The sequence below is a fragment of the Sinocyclocheilus rhinocerous genome, unplaced genomic scaffold (assembly GCF_001515625.1).
Source record: "Sinocyclocheilus rhinocerous isolate Xijiao unplaced genomic scaffold, SAMN03320098_v1.1 scaffold558, whole genome shotgun sequence".
In the NCBI taxonomy this organism is placed as follows: domain Eukaryota; kingdom Metazoa; phylum Chordata; class Actinopteri; order Cypriniformes; family Cyprinidae; genus Sinocyclocheilus; species Sinocyclocheilus rhinocerous.
In genome coordinates this window covers 1,801,967-1,817,653 of record NW_015634502.1, presented here as the reverse complement: position 1 = coordinate 1,817,653, position 15,687 = coordinate 1,801,967, and the positions used below count along the sequence as shown (strand labels likewise).

Sequence of the window (15,687 nt, the reverse complement as noted above, 5' to 3'; positions counted from 1 at the left end):
CCTCGTTTTCTTTATTTTCTTTTTTTTCCTTCTTTTCATTATTTTAATTTGTAGGCTGACCAATATGATTTTTAACACTGATATATATATTATGTTTAGTCTTTGATTTTTTTTTTTTTTAATATTTTTTAGAATAATAATAATACCAATACAGCATAATATAAATTAAATTCATATTAATAATTATAATGTTGATTGTGTTTTAATATCAGTTTTGTAAAAGTGTATTATTATTATTATTATTATTATTATTATTATTTGTGGCTGTGGTCATACATTTTTGTTGTCCTTTCTTTTGTCTATGTCCGACAAACTAAAATTGCTTTTTAATTGTTTCACATTTAAATGAATGGCTTTAAAAAGTTGAGCATTTATGTGAACAGTAATTTAAGCAGGTATGTTAATTTACCTGTTAATGGAGGCAGTTTTTAGCGTTTATTTTATTTAAATTGACGTTATTTTTATAAATGGGACTTTACTCATTCTTTCATCCTCTCTTTTCCTCTCTCTCTCTCTCTATATATATAGGACACCAGTTTGTCGGACCACATAAAAGCACAGGCTTCCTTCATTAAATGTCAGCTTTGCGGCATCGACCCTGTTCTCCTTACCTCAGCAACTTCAGAGAAAGATTTAAGAGTAGACATTTCCTCCCTCTCCTCTTCTTTTTATCTCTCACTCTTGTACTGTCTTTCTCAGAGTGCTGTATGCAGGGTCCAAAATTGACATTTGCCAAGCACCAAACACGAGTTTAAATGGGCTTTGGCAAGAAAATAAAATTTAATTACTCTCCAGTTGGCCGATAATTTGAATAGAAACTGCAACATTTAAATTGAATTGTAAGAATGCTAGTCAAACCCTCACTGCAATAATAGAGACATCGAAAGCACTTCTAAAGAAAACATCTGATACGACTTGTGCCTTAATGGTGAAACCTAAATTAAATAAATAAAATTAAATTTGATTAAATAAAAGTAATGTACAATTTGTCCACCATGGCTCAATGTTTTTCCAACATTTCCTCTCAGCTCCTGATTCCAAAACTGTTGCAGAAATGTTTGCTTGTTGACACCTGGCGGTTATGAAAAACTAAACCCGCTGTTGCATTTCTTTTCTGTTTTACCCTGGCGCTCATCCATCTAGAGGGTCTGTAATGAATTTAGATGAACACTGATATTCCTAAGATATTAAGATAACCCATTAAAACTTTCCCAGTGGATTCATATCCATGCAGGGCCGGGGGCCAGTGAGGTCCGCCAGACTGCTAAATGCTTCAAGAGACCCCTCCCTATCAGTCTCTCTCTCTTTCACACACACTCTTTTTCAGTCTGACATTCGTTTCTTCTCCAGATGTTAAAGACTTATTGACTGGCTGTGATGGCCATGGTCAGGATCAATAACTCTTACCCCGACAACTCTCACACTCATCTGAGACAGAAAGAGATGCAGACAGAACAGGAAAGAGAGAGAGCTTTATAGAGATTTGCATTCACTGTTTGTTCCTCAGCAGAAAACAGATCAGCAATGAAATCAGAGCTGTGAAACTGATCAGCAGTGCTGAAGAGAGCGACAGAATGAGATACAGGATTAAACGTTGGGAGAGATATGATCAGAATAACAGGCCATGATGTCTGAGGCACACACCTATCGATAGTGCTGTTACATTATGTTGCATTGTGCTGTGCTGTATTGCATTATGTTTTAGGATGCACAATATATCTGTACCATATTAGTGTTTTTAAAAATTTTAATAGGATATTGCGCAATTGTGCAAGATGATTTCCACTAATTTTACATTTAGATTACCTTTGCGTCATCTAACGTTCACTTAAATGATTTAAAGATGAACCTGATTTTCAGTCAGCTTTGGTATGTTACAATGTCAGTAATATATGCAAATGAACGATGTGTGTATTCTTTCTCCGCGGTACCAACACCAAAATATCCGTTTATTTGTCAGCAAAAGTCCGCCAGACAATGTAAAAGTTTTTGTATCTCTGTTCACGAATAGTTGGGTTGAGCCCAGTGCATTATGGCCATTTCAATTTCCTTTTTGGCAAAAGGAAATGCGACAGTCCTTTTTCTCTGTTTTCTCTAGTCATGTAGCACCTATTTAAAAAAAGCCTACTGCCTAGACAGCCAAGTTTTATTAAAAGCAAATCTAGCCAGTGGTGAATTACTACTTTGATAACACTGTAAAATGTAATCTTTAGCAAATCTCAGAATGAATATACATTTTTTATACTGTACTTTATAATGTTGTGATGCCTAAATGCACTTGGAGTGACTGATTACTGTATTTGTGTGTGTGTGTGTGTGTGTGTGTGTGTGTGTGTGCGTTCTTCTATTTTCAATACAAAATAGTATAGAGTTTTAATATTGTCCATTTGTCGACCAACATGGAAATAATGATTAACTTATCTGTATTGGAAAGAATTTTAATATCATTGCATCCTTGTTGTGTTGTTCTGTGTTCGATTGTTTTGTACTGTATTGTTGTTATGATGTGTTGTGTTATGCTTTACAAAAGCCTGGAGTGAATCTAAACTCCATTTGGCCTGAGGATTCTAATCAGCTCAGTATTTTTGCCATTGGGTTGTTCATTGATTTCCTTAAGTTTGAGGTCCCAGAATTTGCAGCATTGGCTACATTTTGGTTATCCACTGTTTAAATAGTTAAAATACAGAACAAAACTTTGCCTTATTTGTTTTAAGAAAATTTGAGTGGTCCAACACTAAGGAGTTCTGAGTGTTTTTAGCAGATTGCTATGCAGTTGCTAGGGTGCTATGGTTGGCTGCTAAGGTCTTCTAAATGATTCCTTATAGGCCCACAGCTAAAAAGAGCCCAGGTCTCTATATTTTCGTCCTTGTATATATGGCTCAATTTTCATCCTATAAATCCAGGGGATTTCTTTTGCCGTTTGATCACTTAGAAAAGTTCTAGCATATCTCTCACCAATAAGTTCAATACTTTGCTCGCCTTTGCAAGTGCCACCATGAAAGTGTTCCAGGATGGTGTGCGGTTTATACAAGATTCATAAGGGCTGCTTGTGGCTGAACGACTCTGTTTCATACTAAATTCCAAAGTTGCAGTGTAAAGGCACAGCTCATAATTGTTTCAGTATTTCGGCAGACTCAATGCCCTTCGATCCATCAGTCTCATTGGCTGTGCGCTGAGGGAAATAGCACCTCTTCCTCTCAGTGATGGAGAACGCTGGGGTGCGGTATGACGAAGATTGTCTCCTTCGATCAGCTCAGCTACAGCTGGAAAGAAAACATTACAGGCTGAATCCACACACACAGACACACGTTAACACTCGTATACGCTATTGTTCATTTAACATGGTAAAAATACAGCCCTTTTGAAAAAGTAGTTACCGCACTACATGTTAATGAGAAAAAAACATTCAAGTTATTTAAGGGGCCAGTTTCTTTTTAAATATATATCTATCACATTTATTTTGCAATCAGTGCAATATTTATCTGCCTGACAAACGATAAGGATCTCAATTAAAGTGATAGCATTAAAACTTCAGAGGAATCAGTTTAACTTTTTCTTCACACTGATTCATTGAAATAAACTGAGTATTTCAAATGAGTTAAACTTCAAAACACTACTTGAGAGAGGTGACAGTTTAGGAGAAAGCACAATACAATGTGACATAAAGGCATAATAACATTTTGTAGAAGAAGTCTCAAAAGATGTAGTAGCTAGAAGTGTTGATATCTCTTTTATCTCTGATATACGTGATTGTTTGCTTTTCTGACCTTTTTTGTGTTTTTAAATATTTAATATTTTCTAGGGGTCTTCAACTTTCAAGCACGAGTTGAAGCAGTTGCTTTTTATGTCTACAAATAATAACTTCATGTAAATGGCTATGCTGCTTACATTTCAAGCCATTAAAATAATTGTTATTGATGTACACATTTTTGTGCTCACCAAGGTTACATTTATTTGATTACAAATACAGTATTATTATAAAATATTATTACAGTTTAAAAGAGCTGGTTTCTATTTGAATATTTTTAAAATGTAATTTAATTCGGTGATGGTAAGCTGATGGTAAACTTTTGAATGGCAGTGTACACTATTTTATTACTATTTTCATTAGCTATATATTAATTTGACTTAAACCATTTTAAAGTAGGAGGGACAATGAAAATGTAAAATTTTGTTAACAGCATGTTTTTTTTTTCTCCACAAAATTTAGTGTGAGATCACACAATTTGCAGACCCCATGATGATGACCTTAATTATCTAGCCGATGATGTGTTTTGAGCATTTGGAAAGTGTTGAGGTTCTTTGTGTCGATGTGCAGGATTTCTAGAGGAACATTCCGAGCTCAGCTGCAAACTATGTTTATTTTCTTCTGGGTCTGGAAGAGTGAAAGTTCGCTCACTCTTCCTGCCATGACTAACTGCGTAATACCTCATGTTGTTATTTAGCTGTTAGTCACTCTAATGGCTGAGGCAGTGCACAGGAATGTCTTTCACGTAAGGTCACTTCCACAGCTCAAATTTTCTCTCTGACTTTCGTTCTCTGCCCACTCCAACTTTCTAAATCTTCAGAGTCGCTGCCAACCATTTAGCAGCGCCATTTGCCTCTCTGTCTGTCTCTCTCTCACTCTCTCTTCTGCCCTGAACGGAACCAGTTGGCACATGGGCAAGCTGGCGCTCTTCAGTACGGTTACTTATACTTTGTTCTTGCTGGAGAAAAAGAGGGAGGGATAGAGTGAGTGTGAGAGATAGAGAGAGGGAGAGAAAGTAGAAAGAGCGATCTAAAATGGCTGCCAATGGCAAACCTCCTCTCTGCTCATGAAATGTCTGCCAAAAAGAAAAGAAAAAAACTTAAATGGCTGTGTCGATGACTGACTCCTGGCTTGAAATGTGGCTTGCATGAAAAGAAATAGAAACAACTTTCACTGGAAGCAACCTCACTTTTACTGCAGTGACCGTTTTAGTATGGAAAACACATACAAGGACAAAAAGTTCTTAAGCGAGGGGCCATTAAATCATCAAGATGCTAAAGATATTACACGAAGCAGAAGCTAGAAGCAAAAAATGATGGTTCTGTTGAAGGAGAAGGAAGCAGTCCTCTTGATAGGCCAGAGAATATTTCTCGGGTTACTAATCGACTAGACTTGCGTGTCCAGATCACACATCGGGTTGTAGTCCAACTGAGGAAAGCTACCGAAGCGTTTCAGAGTTTGAGCGCTTTACAAAATGGTGCGCTTGAGAGAAAATGGACGTTGTACTTGCACACATTATTGCATCATATTTTCCATCTGCATTTCTACTTCTTTGTTTGCAGAAGCAATTCTTCTTTTATTTACGTGTTAAATGTTCCCTGCATTTTTCCTTAGATTTGTGTGAAAAATGGTTTTATGATTGGATTAGATTTAGTTTTTTTCATTATTGTGTCACTTTTTGAGAAATCGCCTTACAAAATGGCAAACATTTACTCCATGCACCATAAAGAAAATGACCGTCGTTCAAGTACATTGTATTGCATCATATTTTCCATCTGTATTTCTACTTTTTCTTCGGAAACGAAATGAGGAGCTCTCATATTCCTCTCTTATTTACATTTTATGTTTTGGTGTCTTCAGCTTCACGGGTCCTTTTGGACACTGAGATGTGTCTGAGGCGCTCGGTGCCAATTCCTCCCTTAAACTGACACTGATTTTTCCTTCCCTCCGATTCTCGTTGCCAGAGATTCGGTCTGAGGGCTGCCTGCCTAGAAACTGGCGCAGCTTTTAGCAGGAGTGTACAGGACTCTGAAGACAGTCATGGAGGAGAAAAGCCGAGGGAGAGAGAGAACTGGAGCGTGTCCCTCTGTGTAGCTGGCAGCACTAATCATCCTGGCCTGCGAAGAATCGCAGCGATGACAGACATGTTTGTTTATGTTTTGTGTTGGGTTATTTTTTATTTTTAATTCGCCGCACTTTTTAAACATCGCTCGTCTTCTCTGGAACAGACTTCAGACCTCTCAGCATCCATCTGTCTCCTACTGTTTAAGGCCTCTCCAATTTTTCATAATCAAAACATTGAGTATTATGGCCCGGGTCCAACCGCTTCCTTTGGAATGTCATGGAACTTTTGAAGATTTGTAGGGTTTATAATTCTTTTTTTTCCCCAGACCATGTGTGTTTTACTTGCAACAACATAATTAGGCTGCACTTTGCACATATATTGTAAGAAAACATTTCATATTTCATGGCAGGGAAAAATTACACTGGCATCATTATCCAAGCGGGCAGATTGAAGACTAGTTGTGATGTTAAAGTTAACATAAAATCCAAATTGACCATATTTTTTTCTTAATGCACATTCCTTGTCTTATTGTGGTTTATTCAAGGGTAAGTTTTATTTCAAAGGTAAAAAGTACTTTGTGATCTTTAATTATTATGAAATGGCTTTGCTTCTGGTTACATCACTAAGGCCATTCGGGCTGTTGGGTAATGTTAACCAGTTTAGCAAAACCACTTTGGCTTCACAACGCCCACTTTTCATGATCAAAACCTACCTTACATTTAGTTTTTCTGAATATCCTGTTTTACTTGGAAATAAGAAGAAAAACGAGTTGCAATCTGGAATTCACTTTTACTTTTATTGTATTAAAATAGATATGAGAAATTTGCACTGGCATCACAATTGAGTTGCCACTGCTTGTGTGTTTTCATGTGTCTTGAGCAGTAGTTTGCGGTCGGCCTCTGAGTCCTGCAGGCCACAAAGAGTGTGAGAGTCGTAATGAAGCGTTGCATTCAGACGTGTGCAGCCCTCTCCTCAGCTCCTCAGCCCTCTCCTCAGCTTTGAACTGGCAGTGGCGTGAGGCCCATCTGATAGGGAGCTTTCTTATTTATTTATCCAGCTTGAGCTTTTTTACTGGCTTTTCTTTGAATGCCTGCCAGAGTCCTTGCGGTAACCCCTCTATTCTTTCATTCCCTATTCAGAAAATCCTCTGCCGCTGCTTGACTCAAATTCGTTTTATGTGTTTATCTGCGTTTTCCCTCACATCTGTGTGGCAAAGAGCTGGAACGCACACAAATGAGAAGGTTTTATGGTTGGATTAGGTTGTTTTGTCATTGTTGCTTCAATGAGTTTACACTTTGGCAATACAATCCCTGTGCTCTGCCAGTGAAGAGGGTTCAACAAGATTATGTTCAGCCTTGCCAAACAAGTTGAAAAGAAAGAGAATATTTTGCAGCACTTTGATACGGTGTGTTTCTCATTTACGAGGCTTATGAGCCATTTGGCTGAGCCTTAGCTCGTCAGGATATCAGAATGCATGGCTGTATCAGTAACCTTTGAGTGATTTGTATAAAACATACAGACTGTTCGCTTTCTGTTGTTTATACAGAAACATGTTCTTACGTCGGATTACCAGAGCTATCATTGACATGATCAACCACACGCTAACATGTCAGAGGTTTCTGTTCACTGAACATACACTTGTATTTGGGAAAGACTCAGACTTGGACTCGAGTTCTAAAGGTGATGATACACGGGGCAACTTTTTTAAGCAATGTTGCTCGGGCACTTTCCCATTGAGAATGGGCAACAAATCTGGATACTTTAGATCGGTCGTGGGTCCTGTGTCTCACCTGGTTGCCTGTTGATAGCAACATTGCTCAGCAACATTGCTCAAAAATTTGCCCCATGTATCATAACCTTAATGCTGCTGCAATTTGCTCATGATTGCCATTTATAAAAATGTACCATGTAAAGAATCAGAGTAATCATTCTAATGCTTATTATCGATTATTTGTATGTTTTATATTCATATTCTGCTGGTGTAATTGTTCCAGTAATTCAGATATTCTCTTGCCCCGCCAAGATTTTCAATAGCCCTGTAAAAAGATCCCAGAATTTTATCATTTATTTTTATCCAGCTGAAATTTTTTTTATATTTTTTATAATCAGTGTTGTAGTAGTGCCTTGAGGATTGGGTATACTCTTAATGTATGCTGTTTATCACAGAATAAGGCAGAAGATATATTTTATAGTTTCTATAGCCAACTGTAATAAATGATATGTCAATTAGCACTGCATTATTCAGATGCTTTTTATTACCTGGAGACGCAATCATGTGTTTATTGTCTTCATGTTTCATCAGTCAAAACGTTTCTTTTCTTATTCACCATAGCTACAGCATAGATTGCTTTGGCTACGATAGCTGGATGCCTTTTTCCATATTAGGGATTTCCTGGCATGTCATAAGTTATTACTTTTATGAGTCAGTTTTGGACTTTCTGCGCGAGAGTGCCCTCTGGCTTCCCGTATGAATGAAACACACTGCATGAGAGTGTTTACGCCTCTGTCCTGACCGCATCACTGTCTTTACTGGGTGTTTTTAGGGAATATTTGCATTTATTCACATGCGATTGGATTAACTACTCATGTGCTGGACTGTCATGATTTTGGTTAATGCAGGACACTACTGAATGATGCGCATTAGAGGAGATTTAGAAGTGGGTATATGCAATGCTGACTGGTAAAGAAGTAGTAATATGCAGTATACACTGCACTACACCACTGTTTATAATGTTTATATTTATAGTTTTATTGTATGTAAGTATATTTATTTTATTTACATTTTCAGTTTTTTTAAATTATGGGAAAATTTGTTTTTTTATTATGTTTATATATTTTTTAATATTCATATTTTTCTTTTTTTAATGCTTGAGCAGGAACATAAAAAAATTATTTATTGGAAGTTTCCAAGTCATTAGTTCTCAAATAATGCAGTGTTGTTGTAGGTTTTTTTTTCTTTTTCAAAATATTATTTTTAGATTTACAGTTTATTTTCTGTGAAAATAACATGTACCAGGGCCGAACTGGGACACAATTTCAGGCTGGGAAATCTCACACTCATCCAGGCCAAACACCCACAGAAAATTCTGAAATCACATACAACCCTATTATTTGTATGGCAATCACATAGAAAGGTCTAAATCTTTAGACTGGGACCATGTAAAGTAATTAAAGGTTCTCTCCTGAACTGCACCTTCACTTCCCTTTTCTTCATTTCCCCAATATCTCTGTCTCTTTCTTGTGTACTTTATGTGTGTGCATTTTTTTTCTTGTACTTGTCACTTCTTCACTAGCAGCTCTACTGTTATGAACAGGACTGTGTCCATCTTGTTGCAAAGCAATCACCTCATTGTACTTTGTTTGCACAAAATGTTATTTATCTTAAAACCTATTTTTTATACAAATATATTAAAACAAATTTTTTAAAGTGCCTAAATGACAAAATTAGTACAATGTCTTTATTGAAAAATTCTAATACTGAATGCACTATTTTATTATTAGGCTATGACTCATATTTCTGTGTTGCTGTCTGCTCTAGCTCCCTCCCTACCTAAACTATAAATCAGGGGTTCTCAAAGTTTACATTCAAAGGTCCGAATCTGAGTTCTCATCGCATAAAATACACGTTTTTCGGCGGGGATCTTCCAGTAAAATTCACATTCCAGGGACTAAATATCACGTTATTGGGGTCGCTTCAACCCGACATTAATATAACCCCATAAATGTAATGCATTTTTATACTTATTTTACTGTTTTTTTCGGGATCTACTGGGACAATGATAAAGATCTACCAGTCGATCGCGATTGACGGGTTGGTGACCACTGCTCTAAACCATTCAAAACTGTTTGATGGAACAGATGTGAGCCGATTTGCAAAGCGCTGCCAGTCAAGACTAACCATCATTATCGAATGACAAATCTGAAATTATCACTTTGGTACACTGGCAATTATATAAAATAATAATAATAACTAAAAAAAAATATATATATATATATTTATGTATAATATATATATATCTGTTAAGAGAATCTGCTGAGTTGAGGACTAATGTCTCTCTGTCTCTCTTTTTCTTTCTCAGAGGCTGAACAGAGCAGTAGTCCTCGCACAGGCATTGGTTCAGATCAAGAGGACAGTCGAGCAGCCACCTTGGGTAAGAGAGCACATGTACACACACATTCACACAACCACATGTACAGGAATACTTGCAATATACATGCATGTACTGTGTGCTGCAGCATACAGAGTGGTGCAGTCCTGTAAGTGTCCTCTTCTGCACTATACAAACATCCTGTTTATACAACGCAACCTATATGCACGGCTTAAAACACATACCCACACACTCAACCTATCTCTATTTCTTTGCCCAGTTCATGTCATACTCCTACCCACATTCCCCTGTTTCAATAGAGCTAGTCTGAAAGGCCAGCACTTTATTATGCATTACGTGTGGATAAAACTCTAGCTCAGTTTGGGGAAGCGCAAGATAGGTCCGATCAGGACAGTGGTTTTGTTCACATATTCAGTCCTGCTCATAATGCTGTGGTATTATTATGGGACTGATGGGATGGCCGAGTTACTTTACTGTGTGTATTGGCAACTGTTTAAAATAGGTTTGTGAATTGCTTTAAATTTTTACTTTTGTTACAATATATATAATATTACATACTGATTAAATTTGTGGTTGTTGTAATGCGATTGTGATAAGTAAGATAAGTCAGTAAGATATTTTTATTTGAAAGAAATGAATACTTTTATTAAGCAAAAATGATCAAGATTTGATAAAAAGTGACAGTAAAGACTTTCACAGTATTACAAAAGATTTCTGTTTCAAATAAATGCTGTTTCTCTCTACAATCAGCATATTATGATTTCTGAAGGAGCGAGTGACACTGAAGACTGGAGTAATGGCTGCTGAAAATACAGCTTTGCCATCACAGGAATAAATTACATTTTAAATATATATTAAAATATAAAACCGTTATTTTAAATTGTAATATTTCACAAAATTACTATTTTTACTGTATTTTTTATCAAATAAATCCAGCCTTGATGTTTTTATGCTTTCTGAAATTCTGTATTAATTGCACATATCAATATTTTCAGATAAAAAAACAGATGAAGGTAATCCAAAAGACACTTTAGTAAAACATTGAATCTGAAACTTCCTGTTGTCCGTAATTCACTCTATGCCGTGTGTACTGGCTGAACAGCCTGTGCTTATGTAAAACTTCGACATTCATTCATTTAGTAGATGCTTTTATCCAGAGTGACTTGAAATGAAAACTAAATTGAATTTCTTTGTGCGTGAGATGCTGGTGATATCCTTGTGTTGGAAAGTTCCATCATTTATTCTATGTTTTCTTTTGTTTAACAGATGCTCCAGAGTTTCAAGATAGCTTCATAACTTCAGGCGTCTTCAGTGTAACAGAACTGGTGCAAGTATCAAGAAGTGAGATGCTTTTATATTTTATATAATATACTTAAAAGGATAGTTCACCCAGAAATGAAATCTGGGTTAAGTTATCATCATTTACTGTTATACAGGTTTAGAATGGCATGAGGATGAGTAAACAACGACAGAATTTAAATTTTTGTGTGAACTGTCCCTTTAAAAGTGTCACTGGGAGTCTGATGCATTTTAGTGAATCATTTTGTTTCGAGTTTCTTGTCTTTTTTTTCTTGTCTTCACATCTCATCTGTCCCTTCCCACCTCCCACATAGTCCACATAGCAGATGCAAGCGTCAATTTCACAGCCGTTTTATGTCAGGTTTGACAGTTCCTCATTAGAAGGGAAGGAATCCCGCCAGTCTGTCCAACATAATTGATTGTGTTTAGCTGAAATTTTTTCTTCTTCCCAGATGGCTTATAAGTGATTCAAATAAGCGAGACCGCTGTGTATCACTCCTCACACCTGTGTGCAATCACAGTGTTTTACAAGTTACAAACAAACTGATAGATCGCGAATGGATGCTAAGAGCTTGAGATCAATTAAATATCTTATTGTGCATTATGCAGTTTTATCAGCATTAACCAACATGCTCAAACCAGGTCTTTTTTTACTCCTACACAGTATTTGATATAAGTGTTCACATACTGTAGGTCACAGTAATACAGTACATGCTGGAACAACAAGCCCATTGTTCCCAACTTTGTATTTACATACAACACATTCAGACATAACTGAACACACACAATGCAGCCTGTCCATTAAGCCAGAGCAATTACTGTGCTGTTGAACACACACACACACACACACACACAGAGTAATGGAATGATATTAAGAAAGAGGTCAGCTCAGGTAAAAGCAGACATGCAGTGGCACAGATTCATAAGCCTCACGTGGGCTTAAACATGAATGTGTGAGATTACACCCACATAATGCTAGTCGTGCTGCAAAACTCTAGTTTGCTGTACACTAGATAACAATCACGTTTCTGTGATAGTTTACTGTACACTAGATAACAATTACCATTGTTAACCATGTGAGTAAAGAGACTAAGTCACGGCTCAACCCCAAATATTCCTCTATGTGAAGGTGCTAAGGGATTTATCAGGATGTGCACTACAGTTTTTACTGTCCCATACAAGAAGTAATGAGTCATGGCCTTGGTACAGTGAAGGTATCAAAAGCTAGTTCTCTACCATGGTACTTTGATATATATCATGGTACTGAATGATTACTATTTTCATTTATCACAGTATTTACATGATACCCCAGGCTATTTCAAAGAATATTATGGTATTACAATGATACATGTTAAAAAAACATGGCATTATAGTGATACCATATCCAAAAAAACATAGTGATACCAAAGTACTTTATAGTCATTGTTGAGATAGATACACTACCATATAAAGGTTTCGGGTCAGTAAGATGATTTTATTTTAAAGAAATTTATACTTTTATTCAGCAAGGATGCATTAAATTGATCAAAAGCGACAACAAAGAGATTTTTAATGTTACAAAAGATTTATTTTTCAAATAAATGCTTTTCTTTTAAATTTTCTATTTATCAAAGAAAAAATGAAAAAATGTAATAAGAAAAGTTTCTTAAGCAGCAAATCAGCATTAGAATGATTTCTGAAGGATCATGTGACACTGAAAACTGGAGGAATGATGCTGAAATCACAGGAATAAACTGTGATTTATTATAATAAATAAAATATATTAAAATAGAAAACATTTATTTTAAATTTTAATAATATTTCACAATATTTTTTTACTGTGTTTTTGATCAAACAAATGCATCCTTGGTGAGCATAAGACACTTTTTGAAAAACATTTAAAAAATATTATCGACTCCAAATTTTTGAATGCTAGTGCACATGTTTCTTTGTTTTTTGACTGATACATAATATATATATATATATATAAATAAATATTTATATAAATAAATATACATATAAAATAGTTCTACAGCAAATGTTTTTTTTTTTTAAGTTTATATATTTTTTTGTTAACTGTTATATGCTTATCGGGTGCTTATCATAACCTGTGTGTGTGTGTGTGTGTGTGTGCAGCACCGGTGGTGACGGCTACGGGGCCGAACTTTTCTCTTGGAGAGCTGCAGGGTCATCTTGCTTATGATCTGAACCCTTCAGGGGTGGGAATGAGGAGAACCCTTCCCAGCACCTCCTCTAGTGGGTAAGTACACACATCTCCACCATCTGCCTGCAGCAGGCTCACCTCCTCTTGTCAAAGGCACTGTGTCCTTGAGCTACTTTTGACTGGTGATGAGATCTAACCTGTGTTTGTGCACGTGTATGTACAGTATGTAGTTTAAAAAAGAATCACGGAAATTAAGCCACATCTGGTTATCGCAATGCAAAATGTCTCAAATTAAAATAAGGATTCCATCCATGTCCTGTTTTGATGAAGTCATGAGCATCCTCTGATTCAGTCCAGTGGTTCAGTCTGATGTTAATTAAGGAGTAAACCAGATAGTTTTACCATATTGTCCACAGTTGTTGTCAAATTGTTCTTTTCAGTGTCTGATGTCCTATGATGTCCAAAAATAATGACTTTTGACCTTTTGTTTTTAAAATGACCGTCTTTTTCAAAAGGGACTGTGTTTTTTATTTATAAGATCTATAGAATACTTTTATTCAGGGTATTATATATGTATTTAATGTAGTTTACTTTCTGTAACTGAAAATATATCTGTCCACTGTATGAACTCCATTTGCTTATTGATCATTTAAGTGGGAATTTCCATTCAACTTCAAGACTGTTTAAAATAAAACAAGGCAACTTTCACAAACATATTTAAATGTATAACTAAATATTAATAATATAAGTTAATTATTAATATATACATTTATTTATATATATACATACATACACACACACACACACACACACACATATATACGTATATACATATTCATGTATCAAATGGTTAACTTTGATTGAACTTTCACTTTTGCTTCAACAAAAGCTGTAGTGGCATCCAACTCAGTTACCTCAAGAACAGAAGCAACAGCAGCTACACTGTAGAGGTTTGTACGCCAGCTGTTGTTTTTGAGTTTGGTGGTCCTTTGTGTTGCCATGAATGCAACAGCCTGCAGCAGTTGCTGATTGGTTCAAACCAGAATTAGTTTGGCCTATTTATCCGAACCAGGCTGAAACTGTAGGGCATGTGAGATTTCAGGGTGGTTAGACAAGGCTTTGAGAGTTTAAAATGTACCTGTCAGCATCTCTTCATGATAAATGTTGGCTGTTAACTATTTCTATATTGGCTAAATTAGACAGAGGGAGCCCGAGGCATTTTGAGCTCAAGACACCAGTACACCTTGGTGACAGTAACATTTGTCATGTGTGCGTCATGGCAAAAACCACCCCAGGCAATGCACAAAGCTGAATAAAAACATCACAAAACGAAATCCTTACATGCACCTGGGAGTGTTAGGCAAGTGTAAAAGAACACGGCCCCTCACTCTGGTCTGCTGAGGGCAGTTTATTTGATTTATCTGCTTTTGTGGTTAGCCAGAGCCTCAGTCCTGATTAATGCACTTATTTTCTATTAAACGCACTGCAAAGCTAAAACAAAAGGTGAATGTTGGCAAACTGCTCATCGTAGCTGAGTGCCTGTGAAAGCAGGTCCAAAGGAACATCCATAAGGCACATCCAGACAGTTTGGGAGAGCATTTTTTTGTCTGTGTGAGAAATAAGGTCTGACTAAACAATGCTTTGCTCTGTTATTTTTTTCTTTTTTTTTCTTCTCTTTCTCCTTTTTTTTTTTCACTCACACAGAAGTAAGAGACACAAGTCAGGATCCATGGAGGATGATATAGACACCAGCCCAGGGGGCGAGTACTACACCTCTCCCAACTCCCCTGCCAGCAGTTCACGCAACTGGCCAGAGGAGATGGAAGGAGGTGAGCCTTGTGTTTAATCTTACAATACAACATTTTAACACAGAAATACAGAGTTGCAAATGGAAATAAAAAGTTCCATTTGCTTTGATTTTATCAAAGGTAAACTTATTGGGCAATAACTTTAGAACTGGGCCATGAACTTATTACAGGGACAATCCCTCTGGAGCAACCTGGATTAAGATACAATGGTGGCTTATATTGATTGTACCAGCAACCTTCCAGTTCCCTTGATCCTTCACCACCCATAATAACGTTCTTCTTGTGCATGAGGGCTTGAAGGGCTACTCATTTTTACACTACTGTAGTCACACTGTAAAAAGTGTGGAGTAATTTTGAAGTGATCTAACTCTTAAAATTACTTTGGTCTGTGTAACTTAAGGTTGGTTCTGAAATATTAATATTTAATAATATTTTATTTTTATTGATAATTTTATATATATATATATATCATTTTTAATATAATATTTAATAAAACCTGTTTTTTTTTTTTTTTT

The 15,687-nt window shown here is 36.2% G+C and overlaps 1 protein-coding gene across 5 annotated transcripts in view; it reads left to right on the top strand.

Annotated features, from left to right (window-relative positions):
- Nucleotides 1-15,687, top strand: part of LOC107745803 (nuclear factor 1 C-type-like) — a 113,286-nt gene that overhangs the window by 74,307 nt on the left and 23,292 nt on the right. For all 5 annotated transcript variants that reach the window (XM_016559801.1, XM_016559802.1, XM_016559800.1 and 2 more), the window contains 4 exons: nt 9,893-9,964; nt 11,189-11,263; nt 13,337-13,460; nt 15,069-15,193. In XM_016559801.1, the coding sequence (XP_016415287.1) occupies nt 9,893-9,964; nt 11,189-11,263; nt 13,337-13,460; nt 15,069-15,193 (396 nt within the window). The remainder of the gene's footprint in view (nt 1-9,892; nt 9,965-11,188; nt 11,264-13,336; nt 13,461-15,068; nt 15,194-15,687) is intronic.